General features: G+C 39.9%; 1 protein-coding gene across 1 annotated transcript in view; it reads right to left on the bottom strand.

Annotated features, from left to right (window-relative positions):
- The window catches only part of KCNH1 (potassium voltage-gated channel subfamily H member 1), a 175360-nt gene that overhangs the window by 88456 nt on the left and 62723 nt on the right, over positions 1 to 24181 (bottom strand). Inside the window, exon 8 of the mRNA XM_021547543.3 lies at positions 3363 to 3562. Coding sequence (XP_021403218.2) covers positions 3363 to 3562 — 200 coding nt within the window. The remainder of the gene's footprint in view (positions 1 to 3362; positions 3563 to 24181) is intronic.

Below are 24181 nucleotides of genomic sequence, written 5' to 3'. Positions count from 1 at the left end.
ACATAAACCACAATACTGACTTAGGCTACTTTACAACACCTGAAGGAAAACACTGTTTTCATCTCAGCAACATGCTCTGCTGGATATCGAAGGCCTAAGGTTTTTAAGACAATAAAATCTAGAGCACAGCAGTACAGAAAGTGTTGAAGAAAAGCTTCCTGAAGAATTATTTTAGAGGGCAAGTCATTTTTTTGGTAGGTAGATTCAATGAAAAGCCTGCACAAGTTATATTCTTTAACAACTAAAACAAATTACTAAAAGTTTAATTAACTCATAACATTGAGAATCGAAGGTATCCAAATTTACCCCTGAGTGGCACTAACAAGTTTTTTGTTTACACAGGAAAAGGACTTCAAGGTATGATGCTGTTTTGGGCAGCTTTTGATTTTCCAAATGCAATGTTCCTCACAGCAATCCATGATGTGTGGTCCCAAGAGAACACGAGCTGATGCTCAGCACAGCGGGCACCAGCCAGGGCCATTTCTGAAGGGTTTTAATATAATACGGACAGCCAAGTGGAAAGAATACAAAATCACTGCTGCATGTGCAGATTAAAAGTGGAAAGAAGTAACATGAACAGGGTTTGGAGATAACAAAATCCTTGGGGGATGGTCTATGATGAAGCACGTCTAGGACATATTATTTGAGAAAACACTGAGTAGTCTGTCTGCCTCTTTTTTTTTATTTTCTTAGTAATAACTACTCCATCCAATTAAGGAACATTCAGATTGAGCTTCAGAATAACTCCCACACATTTTCCTAGATGGAAACAGAAAATTGTCTCATTGCAAATACTCCTGAAAAACATAAAGGTAACACAGGAAGCACTGTGGCTATACCTACACTTTGAAATGGGGTTCTGTGCAAGATCTGAGCTGAGAACCAAGCTATTAATTCTGTGCATGGCATGGTTCCAGATATCATGCCTAGTACTCCAAAGGCAAATAACTCCACCACCCATATCATCATCTTTGATCACCTCCAAACAGACATTTTATTACAGATATTACTTCTAAAAAGATATGTATTTGTACAGTGCTTAGGTGTAGGGCACTCATGGATGATTTTTCTTGGCTGCCCTGTGCAGAAGAGCTGCCAAACCTGCCAGTTCTCAGTTTTCCAGGCTCACAGAAATGACCTGGGGCAGCAAGACCAGCGTTTAACAGGGAACACAGGCAGCAGCCATATCTGTCTTTTTCATTATCTCATTTACTTGGAAGAGAAAAATATTCTCTAGTGACATATTCTTGCCAAATTTTACTACTGGAATTACACACACACACTTTTCAGTTACCTGAATATCACACACAAAAAGGGATGTTACAATAGAAATGGTAGCAAAACTCCTCAAATATACAAGAGAATATTTCAAATGATGCTATTATCCAAAAACTTTTTGGTATAACAGTCTTAAAGGAAGTTAACCAATTTTCCATTCTCCATTTAAAGAAATTGTCTCCAGAGTTCACAAAACTGAAAGAGATTAAAGACATTTGAGACTTACAGATAAATGAAAGAAGACTTTCATTCGTTAGGGAGGTAAGAAATATATCTTCATGGATCAATTTTAGACTATTTCAGTAGCTCTTGATTAAATTTTGTTGTACTGGCATTTTCTAGACCAGTAACTTAGCATGTCTGCAGTGATCACTGAAAGGCCAAATTTGTGGCCTACAAAATAGTGACAGGACCAGTTCTGTGCTCAGTTCATATTTAAGTCTCTGCCTCATCTGTAGGAAGCTGCGCTGCATTTCAGAGGAGCACAACTACCACTGTTCTGTCTCATGAGCAAGAAATGTTTTATTCATGAGAAGACATCCCAGAAGTTATACACAGGCATCAAAACAACAGAGCTCAGACCTGGGAGTTTATGGATTGGCATGGCCCACCACAGCTTTTGCTGTGCAAATGAAAGCTGAGTTCTTGGTTTAGCAGTTCAGCTGTGAACACACCAGTTACTGAAAACAACACTGTATTAAGCTCTTCAGTGTCCTGACAATTGGAGAGTTTTTTCCTGTTTATTAAGATAATTCTCAAAGGCTACAATGAGTATTGTTGCACTTGATTTGGTTATTCTGCTGTCTCCAAATGCATCCTCTTAAAGCATTTCTCTCCTTATCAAAGGAAGCCAAGAATGAACTTTGAAGATAAGCTAAAAAAAAACCCCAACACGTTTTACATAGCAATTTTTTCTTGTTGTTTTGTTAAATGATGACAGGAGTTTGTAATGGGGGCTGAATGGAAGCACCAGCACTCATTACACTATGTATCCTCAGATGTTTCTCCACCTTCCCCAAATGCACCTACCTTGAATCACAACCCCACATAAAGACAGATTGTGAGAAAACATGCAGAGCAGCTTCTAGCTAGTACTAAATTATCATTTCTTTCTGAAAGCTAGCATGGCAGACAGTGCTTACAGAATCATGTCTGGAATCTAAAAATGGCAGCTATGCTGAAGACCATTTAGGAAAGCAAACAGTGCCCTGTGTGCCCCTCAGTCTACAGGCAGCTCAGTGCAAGGCCACATCTGTTGTTCTCCTTCATAATGATGCTGTAACAGCTGTACAGAAATGACACTGTTTGCTCTTTAACTGCATCACCCACAGTTCAGAATGCTAAATTAAGCTGCCAACCAGAAGGCTGGTGACCAGAGCATTGGTATGATTTCCTGGATGATCCACCCCACAAATCACATCTCTTTACAAGCAGAAAAACTGTCTATCTCTACAAAAGTTGGCAACTAATATGAAAGCAACAAGGAGTTACTTTTGTTCTGGTGAAAGGCCATATGTTATTTTAAAAGACATGATAGGAATTTATTCATAAATTCAATGAATCAGAATGATAGCATTGGCCTTACACAAGGTACTTTCCAAGCAATACATTATTAAATACTTTCAGTTTTCATTAATATCTTTAACCTGCACACAGAATATTACATTCAAATTCTCCAACAACAACAAAAAAATTACTTTGTTTTCAAGCCCACAGAGCTGCAAGCAATCTCACAAGAAATATTGCAAAAAAAATATCTCATTTGGAAAAACTGGATTTTGTTATAATCTGGAGCTTGTTATTTACTTATCACCTTTATTTATTGTAAACTGAGCTTTTCCCTTTATCATTTTTATACTATTTCATGCCATTTCACTAGTAAAACATACATGCTTTTACCACTATCATATGTCAGTATGACAGAATAGCTGAAATACTGTATTTGAAAGTTAAAAATTAAGGGAAGCTGCTGCTTAGAACTATTTAAAGAATATTTGTCTCCTTTACTAAGACAGTACCTCCTGTTTATTTTAATGGACTACTTTCAGGATGTGACTTCTTTCCTTGCAGTTTAATTTACTTACCTTTTCAGTATCTATTCCTCTGGACATTGACCAGGTGGAAACGATGTAATCCATCACACGTTCACTCAGTCCTTTAGGGACCTGGTAGAGCTTTAAAAAGTCCCGGACACTGTTCAGCATTTCATGGTATCTGTTTGTGTTAGCATACATTTGCTGAAATATGGTTGTCACATTACCAAAAATGGTGGCATACAGAAGGGCTGTGAAAAAGAAGAAAAACCACAGAGAAAATACATTATAAGATGTGGTGATCAGTCTCTGTTCTACTGGGCTTTAAGACTGGAAATGCTAGATCTTAAAAATGCATGCAAATATCGGTGCTTTATTAGGAAGGCCTGATGACCAGAAGCATTTTGTAGGTCACCATCAGCACTACAGATTGAGGACCACCACCTACTTTTGTGAGAGCATGTCTTGCATCACATACCTCCTAAAACATGACTGCCTTTGCCCATTAAACAATTCAGTAGTACCCAAAACCTTACAAAACCACAACAGCATACAGAAGAATTTTAAGAGAAATAGCTTGACAGGAAATAGTTTAATTTTTCATCTCAGGTTTTATAGCACCTGTGTTGAAATACCATCAGTGACAGATTTCCAGGCTTTAAGTGCATTATCACAGTAGTAAGCTGAGTCATCGTTACCCACCTCGGAGTGACAACAGCAGTGCATCAAAGCAGAAGATGGAATATGTAATAAACAGCCACCATGGGTCAGTAATTTATAGACATAACTTTAATAATACATAAAAACTCACATTACATTTTACATTCAGAACAGCAAGGCCTGAGGCAAGTGCTAGAGTCCTCAGAGGGAGACCTTTGAACAGCTCTCCTGACTTCACACAACACAGTTATGAAGCCAGCTGGTTCATCAAGATGGGTTTAAGTATAAACACGAGGAAGAAAAAAAGGCAGTGTTTCCAAGCGTGGAGAGAAGCAGATGAAAACACACTGGACTTGAGAAGATCCATCTGCTGAAGGCCAAGACAGAACAGCAGGCTGGTGGCAGCCTCAGCAGCCAGGTTTGATGGCTTGCAGAGGATGAGGCTCTTCCAGCCAATCCAGCCCCGAATGACATGGAGAGACAGGAAGCCTCAAGGGGAGCTTTCCTATATTATGAGTCAGTCAGTGATATGTGACAGGTTGGCTGTAGAGGGAGAGGAACAGTCAGACTGCAGATGTGATGATAACCACCCGTAAGTGCTCTGGCTTGCTGAGTAAGTTCTTCCTCTTAATCATTTCCTGTCCCCCAAAACAAGCACTAAATTGTGAGTAGCATATCTCTTCCACTTGAAATAAAAATAAGTCAATGAAAAGCCATATTTATAAAAGATATGTTTTGCTTTACTGAATACCCCTTTTTGTTGTTTATTTACTCCCTCACCAGCTATTAAAAAAAAAATCTTCATCTCACTCCTTCCTTTGAGAATGCAGCTATTTATTCAGGTGAGTGTTATAGGCAGATATCCTTAAGCCAATTAAGATGCTCTAGGGTTCTACGACCAACAAAAACCTTTGCTACTGAAATTTATGGGACTGTCTTTGCCCTGATCATAAAGAGATGTAATTAAAGTTAAGGTTTGCTCAAGGCCTTTACACTGCTGATTTTCTGTAGAATTCCTTCTTGATGTTGCATGACTTTTCTTTTTATGAGTTTCTGTAGAGAACAGCTCTGCCTTTTTCTGTCTAGTCTTCTATACAAACAGGTATAAAAATATGCAGAAAAACGTGCACACTCAGTTTAAAGAAAAGTGGAGAGCATGATTACATGTATTTTCCTGTTTAACCTTAACTTGTACTTGAACAGAACCATACCAGGCAGTCCAATGAGTAGTGACGAATGATAAAATGCTTTAGAAAACAGATTTACCATAACAGCTCCTTAATCCGTGAGTATTTTGGTATTAGAACAGCATTACCTATTCCTGAATAAGTCCTGGTTTGCTCTCTGTTATGCAGATGCAAACATGATCCTACAGGAGACTGCAGCAGCACAAGGCAGCCAACCCAGCACTGAAATAGGTGACAAATTAGAGAGAGGATGGCAAGCAGATTTTTATCTTTTTTTCTCTGGCAAACAGTGAGACCTGGAGGTTCAGTACCTTGGCATGTACAGCTCCAGGCCAGCAAAGGTAAAATGGAGTCCCCACTCTGTCCCATTAATATCCAGCTTTAAAGTGAAGCCTAAAGAAAAACCGGAAGTTTGATTGTATATTTTGATTATTATAAAGCAAGCAATTTCCACTACAAATTGCAGTTCCAGTATGACAATTATCTTGGCAAGGAAAATTATTCCTGCCTAGATTAATTCTTTTAATTCCTAAACTTACATCCTTAATTTATCATTAGCCAACCATTTTATTACTATTAAAGCCAAGGATTTTTGCAGCCTAATTTTGGGTAGATACATTAGCATATTAAAATCTTGAATTCTTCTGCACAGAAGTAGCTGTCTGTGTGCCTTTCCTTACTTTCAAAGGAATAATGAAATGAACCCACTGCAGTAGAATGCAGCCCCAGAATTATTTCAGAAACACACACTCTACTAAAGGAAGAGAGTTGGGCAATTTATGACAGATCAAAATCTCCGGCATTTCTTCTCCAGGAATGTAAAGATCCCTCAGAAATTATGGGGCCCTCACCCCCTAATGTAAATATTCTTTTCTTACAAAAAAGAAAAACATGTTGTCCCCAGCAATGTGGCTGCTCATTTACACTGCAGTCTGTGATACTCCATTTAAACCAGTGTTTAAATAACATCACAGACAGGATCATAGTAATAGCAGTAGCAAATTACCCACAAGTGAATCATGAAGGTCAGACACAGGTTGCATAGGTCCTCAAATTATCTGCTGTTTTTAGTAATGTAGCAAGTAAGAATAGAGAAATAAATACAAGCCAGTGCAGGTTTCAGCTACCACAGTAAAAGAGTTGGGGTCTGATTTTAGAATTATTAGAGGAAGAATTTCTATCTGTAGGAATGAGAGGCTTACAATTACCCCAAGTACAGATGTAAGTGCTGCATTCAGTTGCTGAGCTGAATCAAGAGACTGATGATGATTTGTTCACAACACACTCATCCAATGGGATTGCACACAAAATGTGTGCCGAACCACACAGCAACAAGTGAGACCAACATCCACTAGTGAACAATCTCTTTTATCTTGCCCCCAGAACTTACAATGCTTTCTGAAAATGAACTGCCCTTATTTTTGTTGCCTGGAAAGCTGATTTAGAAAGTCTGTCTGTTTGCATGTAAATTCCAGTTAACAATTAAAAAACCAAAATAAAACCCTTTTACATACTGCACTAACCTAAGTACTATTCAAAGAGCAAGCACCTGCATTTGCAAATAGTAGATGATTTAAATGGTTAATCCCACTTCTGTTTCACCAACAAGTTCCTAGTACACAACAATTTTTTCAGTTCATAGAAGGTTGAAAGCACAGCCTTGGAAATCTGTTACACTGTATCACTTCTTACTGAATATGAAACACAACCGTAAATTAACCACAAAAACTGCATGTCTCAAAGGCATTTTTTAGATAACACATTGGGAGGTCACACAAAATTAACACTGATCAGATAAAAAGAAAAGCAGAAATTAATTGTATGGATCATCTCATAATTACATGAGAAAATGACATTCTTTTCAAATGTGCAATTAGAACAATGTAAGAGCTTATAATTGCTTGAGATTAGGGGTCTTGATTAGTGGTAATTATGCCTACTTATGGGTAGAGAGCATGCAGTTAAAAGAAAAGCACTGAACTGTTAAATACAATATGCAAGCAAATACTAAACTGAACAGGTATCTTAAAGAATTATTGACAAAGCTAGTTTTGATAGAATTGTTATTTGTAGTCTTGCAATCTGATATCAAAGCTTCTGAAGCGAGATGTACTTATAAAGTATCTACATAACCTTCTAGAACAGTACAGGCAGTCCCAGAGCTGCTTAATTTGCTTCTTCTTAGGAAGCTTTGTGTATTATAAAGTTTCCTATTTGTAATCTTTTATCTGCCTTTTGTTTTTTTACTAACACAATGTATAAAGATGCAATTCCATTTAGCTAGTAAAGAATAACTTAGCCAAAATCTAATAGGTTAATCATTTTTCTGCACTTCATGACTTTTCACAATATATATCCAGAACATTTTCACATGTTTTAAACAAATGACAATTGTTAGTCTTAGCATGTGCATCACTTCCTGAATTTCACAGCCTGGGAAAAAGACATTTTTTTCAAGTGAAAGTAAATTCCCAGAGGAGCTCTCCCCCTTGCTGTCCCAGTAACTGTTAAATCCTGCTCTTCCTACAGATCTCTCTTCTTCTGGACAGAAACAATACGCTGCTCCACCTCCCTCTTCCATGCCACCAGCTTCTAATTTGCATCTCTGAAGCAAGGCAGTAGCAATGGCAAAGACCAGAGAACTAGCACACTACTGAGCAAGTCTGAAAATCAATTTAATAGCAAAGAGCAAAGCAGGAAGCCTGAATAGGCTATGAGGGACATGCACACCAAACCATGTGGTGCAAGCACTTGACTGCTAGGATAAAAGATGAGAGACCACAGGCAAATTTTATTAAACTCTTAGTTGAATCCTACTGCAAATCTCACTCTCATTATCACATTTGGAGAAATCACCCTGCTGACAGCAAAATTGGGATGGAGAAGGACAACACTGGGCTCCAGCTACAATGGAAATTGTCCCCTCCCCTGCAGAAGGGTAGGACACCAGTGATGACACAATTGATAAAGGCTAAACAACAGAGCATCAGCACATAGGGTTTTTTCATTTTCCCATTACCAAAAAAAAACCCCCAAGAACCGCAATGAAATGAACGTCAGAGACATAAACAAGGGAACAGCTGCTCTAAGAAGCCACTTAAGCAACTACCAAGGACTAGAGCAGTAGAAACATCTGTGCACCTTAAAATAGGCTGTCTGCAGTGTGTAAGGGCAGAAAGGGAAGTTAAGAACAGCTATGGAACAAACACCATAAGCAGCTCCTTCTGCTTCTCTCCTCACACTCTTTCCTAACTCTACAAAATAAAAGCAGTCTGCTACTACAGCAGCACAGCCATATAACCTCCTGTTATCTCATTGATTTGCATTGACTTATATTTTACCAGTTTAAGACTTAATAAGGAAGAATAGAGGCAAATGTTGGTAAACTACCAGACCTTTCAAAGATGTTGAACTCCACTATCCCTTACAATGCTTCAAGACTTTCTTTTTGTTTTTGTTTTGGTTTTTTAAAATTTTAATCTGGAAGGACCCACACAGCTGATAGCAGCAATCACAGGTGTTTTGGCTTGCAAGCACCATGTACAGCACAACTCTCTAACAGGTTTTGCTTTTACCTTCAGCACGTTTGGGCTAAGATAAAGAGCATGGAAAAACACACAGAGCAAAGCTGATCAGAGGAGTGATCAGAGCCACAGTGAGTACAAGCCAATAGGACAAACTGTGAGAAAGCCCTTCAACATCTCCCATCTGACAGTGAAGGGCCAGCACCACCCTGCTCTCTATGAAAGGCTGCATCTTGGAAATGGGAGCCTGCTTATGAAAAGAGAGGATGAAGCCTCCTGCCAATCCATGCGAAGGAAGAGTGGTGGCTATTAGCTCCCTGGCCAAGGCTCCTACTTCTGCACAGCAGTACCTGACTAAATTAACACAGTCTCACTAATTAACACTGTAAAATCTGGATTTTGGCAAATTGAGAAGTGTCCAAACAAGTAAAATGGCAAGAATCTTGATTCACAAAACTCATCACTCATTTGTTTTGACAGCTACAGTTTAGTATTGTATTTATCCTGAAAGGTGCCAACAGTCACCAGAGGGGGATTTAAAGGCAGCCACAGACTCTACTGCAGCCAATATGCTTGCAGAAAAGCATATTACTAAATTAATCAGATGCACAACAAGTCAGAAGTAGTCTGTGAGGACTTAGATGTGTTCTTGATTGTGAAATTAAGGGGTAACAATCTGGTCATACACTAACTCTCTGCTGTAAAGAAGACAAGAGAAGCATAATACTGAAAGGAAAAGAGAAGAGTATCCTGGATACAGTGAGACTTCAAGCAGATAGACTTCGAAATCCATAACCATGAGCATCTCTCACTTTCAGGGAAACAGGGTTGCACACTCTTATTCTATAAACAAACAGCACTTGCAGACCAATGAGTTCACCTGCCTCTTTTTACTTAAATTACCTGAAGGCATCCATTTCTCTGCAAGGCCCAGCACTTCCGCAGACTAGTGAGTCCCAATGGGGGTAGTAGTGTTTTACTTCAAAACTGCATCATAAACCAGACAGTATGTATGTTCTAGCTCAACTTACAGGCAAATTCTAAAACCTGACAGAAAGCTATAACTAACTCCAAACACAGAAACACCTAGTCATTAATTAAAATTAGAGCCTTAACCCCTGATAGTAAAAAGACTTTCCAAGAACTAGTACAGTCTAATCAACAAATCCACAGAAAACTCCTTGCAAAATCAATTTATTTCAGAGAAAATATAACAATATGGGACGGCAAGATCAACAGGCAAGATTTGAAATTGTGATAATGATAAATCAAAGGTAAGACTAGAGAAAAAGGAAGATTCTACAGAAAATGGCACTTCCCAGTCACCTCTCTAAATTTTATTGCCCACAAGATAGGTTTATCTCTGATAAGGTAAAACAGAATGGCAAGAAAATGTACCAATTTTCACAACTAGTTACAGCAAGTACAATTCCTGTAAAGAGTAGTATATTTATCACAGCATCTTCAGGAATGTCATAAGGGATTCGTCTAGAGCAACACTGAAGTACACATGCTCAAAACATGGAGCATCATCAAGATCTTGCTTAATGTGCCAATTTATTACCAAGAGGAAAGTAAGTGTACAAACAGATAACAGCTGCAAAAGCTATCTCTGTTCCAAACATACCAGGACAGACTCCCCAGTGGAACAGCTCCACCAACACAAGATGAACTCAGCCCAATGTATTCACTAGCAGGTTTTACCATGATGAGAATTAATAAAATGCCAAATCTGATTAAATCCTCTGCAATTTATAAGAAAGGACACTTTTTTGCTGTTTTGTAGAATTTTATGGACAATAAAATTTAAATTGTCTAGAAGATTGAAATGGATTTCCATTTCATTTCCCAGCACTAATGAACAGATCACCATTTAAATGACGACTGAGCCATTTAAGGGCATCATTTTTCTTCTACAGTTTATGCAGGGTAATGCATGGCCATTTTCAATTACTTGGTTAAAATTAAATCTCCAGATACTGCTTCTAGATTTTTACTCATTTGCACCAATATGAAAGCTTTTGCTTCCAAAGCTCAGTTTTATCTACCCTCAACTTAACTCAAATGGCTTCCCCCAATTAAACACCAACTCTCCTAATTTAAAAATCTATTACTGAAATATAACTACACAAATAATAAAAAAAAACCCCGAAAATTAAAAGTCACAATTAGGAAAAGTTCTCTTCATGTGGAACTGCTTACCTACATAGTTATCAGCACTCTGTTCATGCTATTTCCTCTGTGACTTGTATAATCCTTTCTACAAGGCCTTGCAGGAGGGAAATCTAAGGATACTCAAGGAAATCATCTGTTATCCAAACTTTTGGGTCCTTTCCCTACATTGCTGCCACATGCTCTGCTGGGCTTTGCACTGCTGGCTCAGGCCTGTTCCTGTTGGCAACTATTGCTGTTCATTTTGCAATAACCTATTGGTGGTCTTTGAGAGTTCAGCACTGAATCTGAACTTGCACACCAAAACCACCATCCAGCACTTACACATATGGATTTCTGGACAAAACTTGCCCCCATGACTGATGCAACACGAAAGTTTAATGGCTAAAGTCACTTGCAAAGTTCTAGCAGAATTCTCCTGTCTGATTCCTTTTGGTCATTGCTTCAACCTCATTTAATTAACATATCTTACATTTAGAGTAATTCTTTGTTCCAAAAGATTATTGGATTCAGGTGGCTTCTCTCTACTCCCACCAGAGCACGCATGTGGGAAGTTCATAGCTGGCTGCATTCCTTGCCGATCATGTTCACCAGATCTGAAACCACCAGTGAGACCACAAGGAGGAAGGACCCAAGGCTTCCCCCTGAAACTGCAGTGATCTCACTTCTCATTAGGCTTGAAGCCTCTACTCAGCTCTGCTTTAAGCACTACTGCAGGGTGTGGGCATGTCTGCCTGTGGTAAAAGTTAAGGACACAGGTCAGAGAAATACCAAGACAATGCACTTCTCTTCAACCCCTAACTTTCATCCAATGACTTAAAAAAGCTTCTGCTGTCTATGTAGCAGTACAGAACACTCTTTTTTTAGGCTTTGTCTTCTCTGAGAACAAAAGAAAAGGTAAAATTTTAATGCCTATAAATTACCCCAACATAAAAGCAGAGTGGGATGGAGGCACTCTGGTGTCATTGTGAAGAGAACCAGAGGTGGGTGGTAGAGTGCTGGCCTCAAGCAGACAGCTGATGGAAAAATTGCATATCCCTTGTCTCACAGACTCCAGAGAGAAGACACTTCTTTGGATTAACTGTATTATCCCCAAACCCAAAACTAGTTAAACAAAACCCTGAAAACAACTAAAATTGTGTACCTGGAAGCCTGTGTCTTCCATAGCCTGCCTGGTTTACATTCAGCAGGCCCTTCAAGCTGACTTTGCTCGAAGCAGTCACACTGTGAAACCAGCAGTGACCTCTGCACTGACCAGACACCAGAGAGGCTGTGCTAATCACCCACGAGCTGCCAGGTCTGCCCAGGTGACAGACCAGCCAGCAGGAGCTAAGGGCATGGCTGCACCTGACAGGATTAATGGATACTGGACATAAGGACAACAATTAATTCTCAGTTCAGATCTCCTCTACTGTGAAATTAAGCCCCTAAAGCTAGTGAACTTAACTGGACCATGCTGCACCTGTGTGCTTTGCTCTCTGCAGCTCAGTCTGAAGCTTTTGATGCAACAAAACCTTGAAAAGCCACCCTGGGGTGTTGTTACTTCAATAAGCACAGCCAGATGCAAGGTGCTCATCACCAACCTGCCAGTCCCTTCTTGCACATGCACAGCTTTTACTTCTGGGTGTAACAAGTACAAACAAGTTATGTGGCTATTTTCTACATGGGGTTTTCAAACACTTCCCAAACAAACCTAAAGACAAAGTGGTCCAAAACCTCCCCTTTTCTGGTATCACTAAATAGTTACAAAGTTTTAATACTGTTTGCAACACAAATAAGAATAATGAAGTTTGGAATTATGTTGACTAAACCAGTGAGGTTGGAGACAAAGATGACATTTACTGATGAAGACTAATTTGGGGAAGTTAAGAATAATTGTCACTGGAATGACTAGGGCTGAGTCATGCTCCTCCCACACATTAATCACAGGTGTGCTTGCAGACCAAAATCAAGAGGTGCACAGAGTTTCTACAGGAATGCGACATGGGAATAACTCATGGACAGTGGCTTCTCAAGGTCACCCTGTTTTACAGATGAGCGAAATGACAGGCTAGTGAAGACGCAGAGGGTTTATCAAAAAATAACTGGAACCATTGTTGTGTTTTTAATGACAAACCATGGATGACTGCATGTGAGAGGAATACTTGCCTCTGGAGTGGTGAAGAGGGTTACAGCCTAACTTTCTGAAACAGGTATTCATTTCTCTTCCTATGGCTCCAGTCTTAAAAGTACTTCACTTCCAGGCTGAGTCTGCTATTTTGTTAGAACTCAGCAGGACTAAAAGCAGCAGCAAACATGCATACAGCTGGGAGTTCCATGCCTCGCTTCTAAAAAGGATAATCATGATATTCAGGGGTAAATGCTATTGGGTAAGAGATACTGCTTAAATTCTTTTTAAAGTAAATATTACGCAGAAATCATCTGACATCTAAAAGATATCAGGCAGCTGCATTTTGTGCTTTGTTAGCAAGTCAGCACAAAATGCAAATACATTTCCACATAAACAAACATATACAGCCAGAAGTAAGGATGTACTACTATCCCACTGGGACCTTTTTGGAGAACTATTCTGCTTCTGCAGTACCTGCCAGGCATCCAGGAATGGCATTTGCAGATGCTAATAAGATGAAGCTGTCCAACAGAACAGCTACAAACCTCATCCAAGTTAGGCACACAAAGCTTTTCCTTGCTTAGGAAGAACAATTGGGAAGGTTATACTACAAGTATAATCCCCTGCAGTCACTGAACATCTGGGATACAACAGGCCTGTTTCAAATATCAGTGCAGGAGCAGAGACCTAAAATCAGATCTTCTGTTTTTCTGAAGAGTTCCTTCCCCTAAATATGACTGAGTATTTTGAATCAAACAGAAAGGAAAGGAAAAGAGGTTTTACTAGTAGAACTGTTCCAATCTCCATAAATACAGCAGGGGCGTGTTCCCAATATTTCCATATCCTTGAAGCCTTTGAACCATGAAATAGTGGATTAGAATGGAAGAGGCAGATATCTCTGGACATAAACATAGACTCTGCTCTCACCTCTCCATAGAATAATTTGTTTTCTGGCAGGCTTGCTAAGAGAAGCTTTACTTGACCAGCCACAGCAGATTGAGAACACCTACTATTCTAGCACTCCCAAAAGATCCTAGGGAAACTAATTTCTAAGATTCATTGAAGTGATTTCATATATATGCATTAACAAAGTCTTAGGAATCAAAAGGAAATAAGGTAGTTGTATCAACTGGTGAAAGTAACCAAAATCTCAGCATAAGTAAACCCTAGCACGGCATCAGCAGTCAAACCTCAGAGTAAACTTTTCATCACTGTGATATGGGGTACACAACATAAGAGCAATGGCTCTTCCTGAACTTAAATCCTATCCTTGGATTCCAAAAGGAAAGGTCACCCCAGAAACTCAGTCTGCTGACACAACACTGGATGTAGCTTAACCCCACAGAAGTCCCATGGCAGACACTAAGGTCACACTCCCTGCGAATTCTTACAGATCAGGGATAACTTGCAGAACATCAGAGGACTTCCAGAAGAGTTTCTGCAGTTGTCACAGTCTTTTCCTTGTTTAAGCACTGAAGAACTTGCCCTCTGTACTTAAATTATGCTACAGGAACACCCAAGTAGCATCTTAAATCTTCCAGATCTTAAATTCTTCCTTCCCACTGATGAAGACAACAAGAAAATCTTACAGCTCTTTGGAATATGAATAATAAGATTGGAGATGAATAGTAAGATTTGGGAAAAAAATTGTGGTAAATATATTCTATGTCATTTACAGGAATTGAAATTGTCAAAGTATAAAGAAGTTAAAAAGCAGGAACTTATTTTTATGCCTAAACTGTGGTAATAACCTGCATGCTCATCTTTTGAAAGCTACGTGAAGTGAAGAACTGTTTGTAAGCTGTGTGTGCTACCATGAATATTCATGTACTGGCCTTCAGCACAAGGCAAGGATAGAATGCTTTTCAACAGCTTGAATTTCTGATATTGCATAGCTACTACTGGCTGACAGATATTAATGATTCTTGACAGAATGCTTATCTTTGAGCTGTTGCTGTAATCAATCAGCACAAGAGCAGCAGGCTATTAAAATATTTTTCTGTCAAGCTCTCTTGACATGCTTTGAATGGTACACAGCCTCGATGTTTGGTTTGGATTTGTTTAGGTGTTTTGTTTGTTGGAGTTGGTTTGTTTGTTTTCGGTTGCTTTTTTGGCAGATTTCATTGTTATTTTGGATTGGCTTTTTAATAAAATAATCTACTTGAAACCACACAGCTGGACTTTCTTGATTAGAACCTCTTTAAGTTGTCCTTAAATATCAGCCCTAATGCTGAGCATTCAGAATCCAGTCACCATGGTTTCAGCTCCTCCTGACAAATGTCCCTCTGTCTTTTTTCTATCCTGCCTTTCTCCATCTACACATGCATACACACTCTTCTTTAAAATTATTTCACCCTGTCAGACTCTTGTCATCTACCTGGCCCATAATTACTCTTCATGCTTCCTTCCAGAAGTTCTACCCTCCTGTTTTCTCTCACTTCTTCCAATTTTCTATTCAATACCCTGTCTTCCTCCAGCCTTTCAGAGCCCTGTCATGGGAGCAATGATTTAGTAGTCTCTCTGCATCACAAAGCCTGTAAAATTTAAATCAACAGCTTAGCAAACCATCAAAGAGGTTGCCAGACCTTTTTGGCCTCAATAGAGAAGCCTAATGACTAGGAGGGAATCAAAGTTAAATTAGATGGTCAGGAGAATTGGGTCTCTTCACAGATAGGAGGAGGGCAAGCAGGGAAAAGACAGGGATACAAACCTAAATATGTAAGCACGGGGTGAAAGAGCAGAAAAGGAATGCAGGTGAGATTAGGAACACAGAACACAAGGGAGCAGCTGATAAATGAACTTGTGAAAAAAGCACAGAGAGGGTTTGAATGTCCAGTTTTCTGCATAGGCTTGGCTTTACTGATATGAATAGAGTCCAAGATTAAAAGGCACTTCGGTGGCACTGCAGAGGGAGGGAACAGATACACAATGGTATGGTGTGTACAGAGCACAATGCAAGCCACTCTGCACTAGTAAGAGGTGAAGAATTAAGAGTGGCAAGACAGGCAAAGAGAGACCTGGAGCAGTTTGTATATGGCCACAGAGGAGTGTGTGCCAGAGCTGGGAACTCAGCCCAAACCTGCCAGCCCAGGGCCTCTCCCCTATCCACCAGCCCCAAAGTGCAGCCCTGAAGCTTCTCCAAGCAACAGGGTTTTTCCACCTTTGGCTTTGCTCTTTGCCTACCAGCTTGTTTCCTTTGCAGGTCATAACAGCTGCTTGCTGTATCCAGGACCTTCTGCAAATTCAAGATGGCAACGAGCACCAATCTCTCTGAATGTCCAGTAAATTCCAGAAGAAAAACACTGTCTCTGGCTAAATCTCCATTACAAAGAAAATGTACCAAAAGTCTGCTTAATGAAGAAGCAGTTTGAGTTGGGACCGTGTTCACCAGGGTCACTACATGAAATGCAGTAGAAGGCTGAACTGTGGCTTACATGCATCCCTAAAAACTTTGTTTGAAGGGTGTATCAGCATCATGACTACCATGATGCTCTTTAGCCTGAGCAAGTCAGACCAAAAGAACACAGTGGCAGTGATAACAAATACTCCAGTGAGAATGTTGTCTTTGCTAGAGGCTAATGAATATAAATTCATCAATTTTTATATCTTAAATCAAACACTCTATGATTTTTATTTGCTTTTCTCCATTATTTCAATGATGAAAGCTTAGGGAACAAGCCAGAAAGATTTTTAAAAAAAGCCACTTTAGAACAAGCCAAGGAACACTAGATGACAAATCCAGAGAGATTTTTGCAAAGGACACTAAAGAGGACAAAAACATTGGGTTCTAACATCCTTCATACAAAGCCTAAGTAAACAAGTTTTCACAAGCAAGGTGTGAAAGAGAGGGATGAAGTCCTTTGTGTTAATCTGCAGACAGACAGAAAAGAGATTCAAGAACTTCTGCACAGCCACAAATCTCTTCAGAGCATTTTCACTTGCCCAAGCTCTCATCATCAATATGCCATCAGAGACTGCATCCATCCCATCCATACAGAGGCCACTGCTCTGCAGCTGGGAGGAGAGGAGATAGTGGTTCTTCTGAGCATGCTGCCAACATTTTGCATGTTGAACCACTTTTCCTCCCCACCTCTGTGGATCTATCCCATTTGCCATTATTTTTCTATCTGTGACAAGATAGAGGTGTTAAATTCTGGACAGTTCTAAAGACTTCCACATCCCATACATATTAGTGTCATTTGAGAAGGGCACAGGAAAGAGGAAAATTGCTCAGAAAACCATTTTTGAATGGAATCACTATGAGGATACCCAAAATAGAATAGACTGTGTCTTCATATTCTTAATCCAAGTGCAAGAGGGAAAAACCACAGATGTATCACACAAAAGGCAGAAGATTCTTAAGGGAAACCTTTTTTACTTCACCTCACACATTAATAATATGTTTTCTCTTCCAGATGATGGCCATTTGGATCTGAAAATTTCCAGCAATTAATGGCCAGTCCTGACTCCCTCTGCTGGTACTTCATACAGTCTCCTCTTCCTCAGCCTTAAAATAGGAGCAATGTCCTTTTAGCAGTTCCAACAGTAGTGCATAGTGGTAAAGTCTTGTCACAGCACTTTCAATAAAATGTATAAATATTTTGTTAAGTCTTAAAAAAAATACTTTGGAATCTTTGAGGGTTCAATATCACTGTTTTTATCTTTCCTGTATTATTCTGCCTCGGTACTTACAGTCTAATACATTTAGACTTCCAGCTAGAGTCAAGTTAGAACAGAATTAAGTAGTAACAAACATAAAACCTCTCCTTAATGCATGAGAGTTTCACATTCCACACAAAAAGGACAACTGCAAATAAAAGTCTTAAACCAAATTTATCAACACTGCAATAAGAGTGAAGCACAAAGAAAGTTTTAAATACTAAAAGTTGCAAGCTGGCAGTGAGGGAGCTCATTTAAAAAAGCACTGCACAAGAATGCTCAAGGCAAATGCCATTCAAACTATTTCAACTCTGAAGTTATTTAATCGTCACAGCAATCACAAGGGATAAGGCATTGTTTAAAGGAACTGGCTTCTCTAGGCTTTGTGCTGTTCAGTCTTCTGGAAAGGTATTCACTGTAAATGTGCCATCAATTTAAAATGTTCCTCAGTTCTGAAAAGCAATCTTTCTGACCTGAGGCTTGATACTTCCAGTTGCAGAGCACCATGAGCTGAAACACTCCAAACAACATGTGGCTTCTGAATGCCCCAAAAGACCACAACCACAAAACAGGGGCAAACTGAAATATTCTACAAGTGTTACTAGTTTTACACACATACAAAGTTAAATTCATCATTCTGTGTGTGTTTGTCACCAATTTCAGTAAACTAGAATTAAGACAACATAATTTTTGCATTAGTACTTTGTACTAATTTTTTGCTCATTCCCTGAGCATTAAAAGCTATGCTACCAGGGCAGTGTCAGGAAAATCTGTTTCCATATAATATACATTTGCATGGAACTGCCCAGTTTCCCTTTTCATTGCATTTGCAGTTTCTTAGACTGTTCTGACTGGATAAAAGCCTGCCAAAAAAGCAGCATGGAAATTATTGCTGTTGCTACAAAGCTGTGGACAAGCCAGTCTGAGACATCTGCTTACTTATGCAAATTTAAAAGATCTGAGTTATTCTGGAAAAGGTATTGCAGCATCAGAGTTGTCACACAACTCCCTCCATCACAGTTACAGTCTTTTCTTACTGAAGTATTCATTTCTACACTTTTTTCTGTCAGCTAGCAATCCATACAGAAGACCCACTTCTCTTCTTGCTTTCATCTTGCTTTCAGGAAAACCACAACCTGGCCCAGCCTTCCCAGCTGTACGTTTAGTGAACTGCTATGGTTTTGTTTCATGATGTTATCCAGCATCCATAGGCATCCCACAAAGTGCGTGCATGCACCAAAAGGCAAATTAGCATAAGCAGGTGCCATAGACTCTCTCCCATCACCTTGGAGAACAGTTACACTTGAAGAACTTCCAGAAAACCACACTACAGAAGTTGATCAATGGCATTTTAATTTTTACTATAGGGTTTTAACAAGTGGGAGTTTAAAATTAAAGGGAAAAAACTGAGTACAGTGTTGGTGCTGACACTCGTGTGGGTATCACACACTCAGTACTCAACCCTGCCAACACAACCCAGCAGGTTTCAGAAGGACCCCAGCTGAGGGAGAGCTTGAAGACAAATGACTTAACAGCTGCCGTCTGGGACAAGAGTTTAATTAACATAATCAAAGCTATTATTAGGTTAATCACCAATTAGCATCACCAATTAACTCACTTATGGCCAGTCCCGAATATCTAAAAATCAGTGCCTGAAATGAAACACACACAGCACTCTGTGGTATCACACTGGACCAGAGTGAAACACAGCAGAAAAGAATTTACTCCCCAAAAGAAGACACAAAGGAGAATGTTTTTAAGGATCTCAGCACACAAACAACATTAAAAGCCCGAACTTTTATATTAAAAAGCAAAAAGTCCCACTTGGCTGAAAACCAGACATGTTAAAAAGCACGTGCAGGTGCAAGGTCAACCCCCCATGCAGAAAACCACAGCTGTGCTGTTTGAGGCAAGCTTACAAAGGCACAGCTACCCCAGAGCAACCTAGCTCATGCAGCAGGTACATACTACCCACTGACTAAAAGTTCAATCTGTCCATGGCCCATCACCTTTTCCCAGGTGCTCCTAAGCTTCCCTCATGCCCTGGGCTCCAGCAACATCATTTCTTCATCAGATACAGCTAGGGGCCAGCCCACACTGCTTCTTCCAGTGGGTGCTTCCCCACAGCACAGGGTGGTGTGTGGGCTGGGCTGTGGGCACTGGCAGCTAAAGGGTGCCTGAATGTCCTCACTTATCCTCAGAGAACTGACTTGCAGGTCCTACACATACCCATCTTTTTGCATGATTCATTCTCTTGGGTTTCATCCAGAGAAGGCAATACATATAATTTTCATGTCTATTCAGCACTTCCACTGACATCAAACTATGTATATGGCTATCTCAATAACTGCATAATTTTGTGTGTCTTTCAAGTTCAACACTTTCCAATAGATCACTATGAAGTGTCCTTACATTGTTGGTATCTTTCTTGAAAGAAGACTTGGGTTTTTTCGAAGAATCCTCTTCTATGAGTATTCTCTCACTGTCAAATTTTAATATCCAGCTCTGATGCTCTTATATACCTGCTCTGAAAATCAAAATATCATTTTAAAAAATGGATAAACGCCACCAATTCTCTCAGAATCGGCTGACCTTCATTATCTCAACTTGAAAATTGAAAGATTTCGAAAGTTACAAACATGAGTCAAATGGAAAACAGAGAGAAAATGTGTAGACAAGCCTAATTATAGATGTTGTTACATTTTGTTCTAATGCTATCATAATGACAGCAGACAGATAATAGCAATAAAATCATAAATAGTAGGAAGGACTCAGAACATAAGGAATAACACAAAGCACATCATCAGCCTGTGGAATGAACAAAGCCATCAGTAAATAAAGCTCTTTGTTTTAGGGTTCTGTTTGTTTTCCCATTCTAATGAGAAGACATGGGTTCAATCAAGCTGTATTGAACATGATCATAAAATTCTTGAGGTTGGAAAAGACCTAAAGATCCTCAAATCCAACTGCCACCCCCACACTGCCATATTCACCACTAAACCATTCCCCAAGTGCCACATCCACGTGTTTTAAATACCTCCAGGATGGTGACTTTACCAATCCACTGGGCACTCTATTCCCATGCATGAACATGCTTCCCATTAAGAAATTTTTACTAATATCCAATCTAAGTCTCCCCTGATGCACCTTCCTCTCATTCTATCACTTATTAAGTGGGAGAAGAGACCAACCCCCACCTGGCTACAGCCTCCTTTCAGGGACTTGAGGAGAGTGAGAAGGTCTCCTGAGTCTCCTTTTCTCCAGGCTGAACACTCCCAGCTCCCTCAGCTGCTCCTCACGGGACTTGTGCTCCAGACCCTCCATAGCTCTGCTGCCCTTCTCTGGACTCACTCAGCACCTCAGTGCCTTTCTTGTAGTGGAAGGCCCAGAACTGAGCACAGGATTTGAGGTGCAGCCTCACCAGTGCCCAGTATAGGGAGATGAACATTTGCTTGGTCCTGTTGGCCACCCAGTTTCTGATAAATAATTATCATAGCTGTTATGCTCTGTTTGCTTATCTGAGTGTGATATTTCAAATCCACAGCATACCCAGTGTATTCACTACAGAGAAGGAGCACAGAGATCACACACAAGGCATACAGAAGCACAGTATGATTTTGTTTTTGCCCAGGTATCAGCACTAACCTTATCTGTTGATACTGGCAGAGAGTGCATATGTGCAAGGTGCAGCTCCTACCTGACAGGACCAGAAATACTAGTGCCAGCATTGAAAGTGCAGTTGTTTCCACAAATAACTGGGGGGGTTAAGATGGTAGAATTAGCCTGTTCTGATAGGCTTCTCTATTTAAGTTTTTAATTCCCATTTTAACTTTTATAGTTCATCTGCATTTTCTCTATTAAACATTCTGCTTAAGTGCCATACATACAGGTATGTACATCCTTAACTTGAAAAATCATATGCTCTTATGTATATCTTTTCTCCTGCTGTCTAAGGTCAGATTTTCCAGTGGGTCACCAACACAGATAGTTATAATTCTTAATGTCAGGTTAATTGTTTTGTATAAGTGTGACAATAATAAAGGTAATAAATTTTAAATCTATTCTGCCTCAGAGGCACAGCAGTGTACCAAGTAGGGAAAATCTGAAGCTAAACTACAAATTATCAAGTACACATGAAAAATACTGGTCAAAAAATATGATGTGAAAGCACACAAAATAGTCTCTAATTCCTCCAACAGGCAATTTTTTGCTTGAACATTGAAAACTAACAACATATTAAAATCTCTATGAGGAGAGTAAGTGCATTTGCAAGTAGAGTTTGATCAAGTTCAGAAGAAATCCAACCCTTTAATGAAAGATGTTTTACCTTCCTTTACTGCAAAAGCTCTTGAAACACTGGCAGTTCTCATAGTAGAGTCTTTGCAACTCTCCAGAACATTTCAGGAACAGCATGGCTAGAGCCAGGAGAGGAGAAATTGACCCAAAAGTAAACCCTGATCCTTAGGGTAAACAGGTTTTGTGGACTGCGTGTTATTTTCTTCATCTGGAACATTTCTGTGCTGCCCTCCCTCTCCTAGGGGACCTGACATTCAGAACTGGGGCACCAAGGAGCAGCTTGCTTCCCCTACCCTCCCTGGACTTGGGACCAGCAGAGACTGGGAGGAAATTTGCTGTTTATCAGCTGTAACTACAGTAAATGCTTTTTTTTTTTTTTTTTTTTTTCACTTTAGGTGAATCTACAGCCTGTTGAAATGAGAGAAGCAAGAAATCCTGTAGCATTTAAAATTACCAACAACCAATGGGCATTTTAAAGAGCAGGTTGTTTGGGAGAGCAGCCCTGCTTTTTACAGGAGAGCTTTTTACAGGCAGCTGGCAACTGATGGTAAAGTCCTCCAAAACTTCTAGAACAGAAGTTCTTCTGTGTAGCTACTGAAGGATAAACTTTCCCATTAGCAGCCAGCAAGAAATTTGGCTGTGTTGGCCTCAGGTAAACATTACTGTGTTATCAACCATTTTGTGCATCACTGCATAGAGAATGGTACAAAACCAGATACTCTTCTCTTAAATGTAAAAAGCAGTATTCTCTGACGGGTTTAAGGTTAGAGACAGCAACTAAAGAAGGGAAAAGCAGCACTAGCAGCACGCACACATGCACAAATATAGCAGCCTCAGATTTAAGTTCTTTCTTTTCTTCGACTCATATTGCCTTCTTCTGGGAAAAGCAGCTTGTTTGACTGCCCATTTACCCAAAGTTAATCAAACTCTTCAGCCATGTACAGTGTTACCTTAAAGTGTGGGCCCACAGATCCTGCCCCTGACAATAAAACCAACATCAAAAGCTTACAGGAAATCTTTCTCATTCACATGCACCTGCTTTCCCAGAATTCTTCCCCACTGCTCTCCCCTCCTGACATTGTCTCATAGTAAACTCTGGAGAGTGGGTACAGCCATGATGTTGCTTCCAGAACAACTGTGGGAAGGCAAACATGTAACTGCTGCCACAAGGGTGGTATTTGTGTCATCGATACTGATTCAACATTCACACCTGTTTGAGCAGTGTGCAAGGAGGGAAGTTCTGTTCCTGACCAGTTCTAACACAGCTAGTCCCCCAAAGCAAGAGGAGAAGACAAGCTTCACAGCAGACTGCTGTCCTTCCCAGCCGAAGGCAAACAGCTGAGAAATGTGATTGCCCTCAGGCTGTCACCTTCCTCAGTTTTTGTATGTCTTATCTACCCCAGCATTAAACTGTTGAACTGCTCATTTAATTCTGCTTTGGACCCTTGCAGTTGTACCAGAACTCCATGTACTGAGCCATTCACACCTTTTTGGATATAGCTGCCTGCTGTATCATATTTTCCATTTCAACCCAAACTGGCAATGACTCAGAGTATTTTCTTCTGTATGGCTGCCCAATGATACAACACAATGGTCCCAGAAAACAGTAGTCTTCCCTCCAGTCTTCTGTATTATTGAAGGCTGCATATGAATAAAAGATAACTCCATTCTGGACCTGAACTGCACCCTCAGGAAAGGAGATATCTTCTATGTTGGCATAATCACAATCTGAATCTTATACACTTTGTACAGTACAATATCAAACCTGATAAAATCAGCACAGTCAACTGGCCATACTTACCTCCTGCCCCAGCATGCATTTTTCCAAACATAAATAACTCTCTCAAATTCCCTGTTCAAGTCTTTGTCTGCTTTAATGCATCATCACACTTCAAACCACACTCTCAGCCACAAGGGCCAAAGAAGAGAAATACTGCCCATCTTTTGGACTACAGGTCTGTAACCAGCAGACCAGAAGAAAGAGCTACCTTAAACATTCACCATGTTAGTTTCTGGTTTTTTTCTGAAAGCAGTCAAAAGCAAAGTTTAAGAGTTTGTAAAAGAAAAGGAGAAACCTTAGTTTCAACTTCAAGTTCTATTTTTCTCTCTCAACACCTTCTCTCCCTTTTGCTCACCCACACACACCTCATCATAACAGCAAAGGAAGCAAGAGAATCACAGTAACCTACATTCTTCCATCTCACACCTGCCAGTGCACTTAGGAACTGACCAGCAGAAGCCCAAAAAAGCAGGCAGACAGCT

Source organism: Lonchura striata, chromosome 3, assembly GCF_046129695.1.
Source record: "Lonchura striata isolate bLonStr1 chromosome 3, bLonStr1.mat, whole genome shotgun sequence".
NCBI classification, from domain to species: domain Eukaryota; kingdom Metazoa; phylum Chordata; class Aves; order Passeriformes; family Estrildidae; genus Lonchura; species Lonchura striata.
The sequence above is the reverse complement of the archived record's forward strand: the minus strand, read 5'-3'. Positions and strand labels throughout refer to the sequence as shown.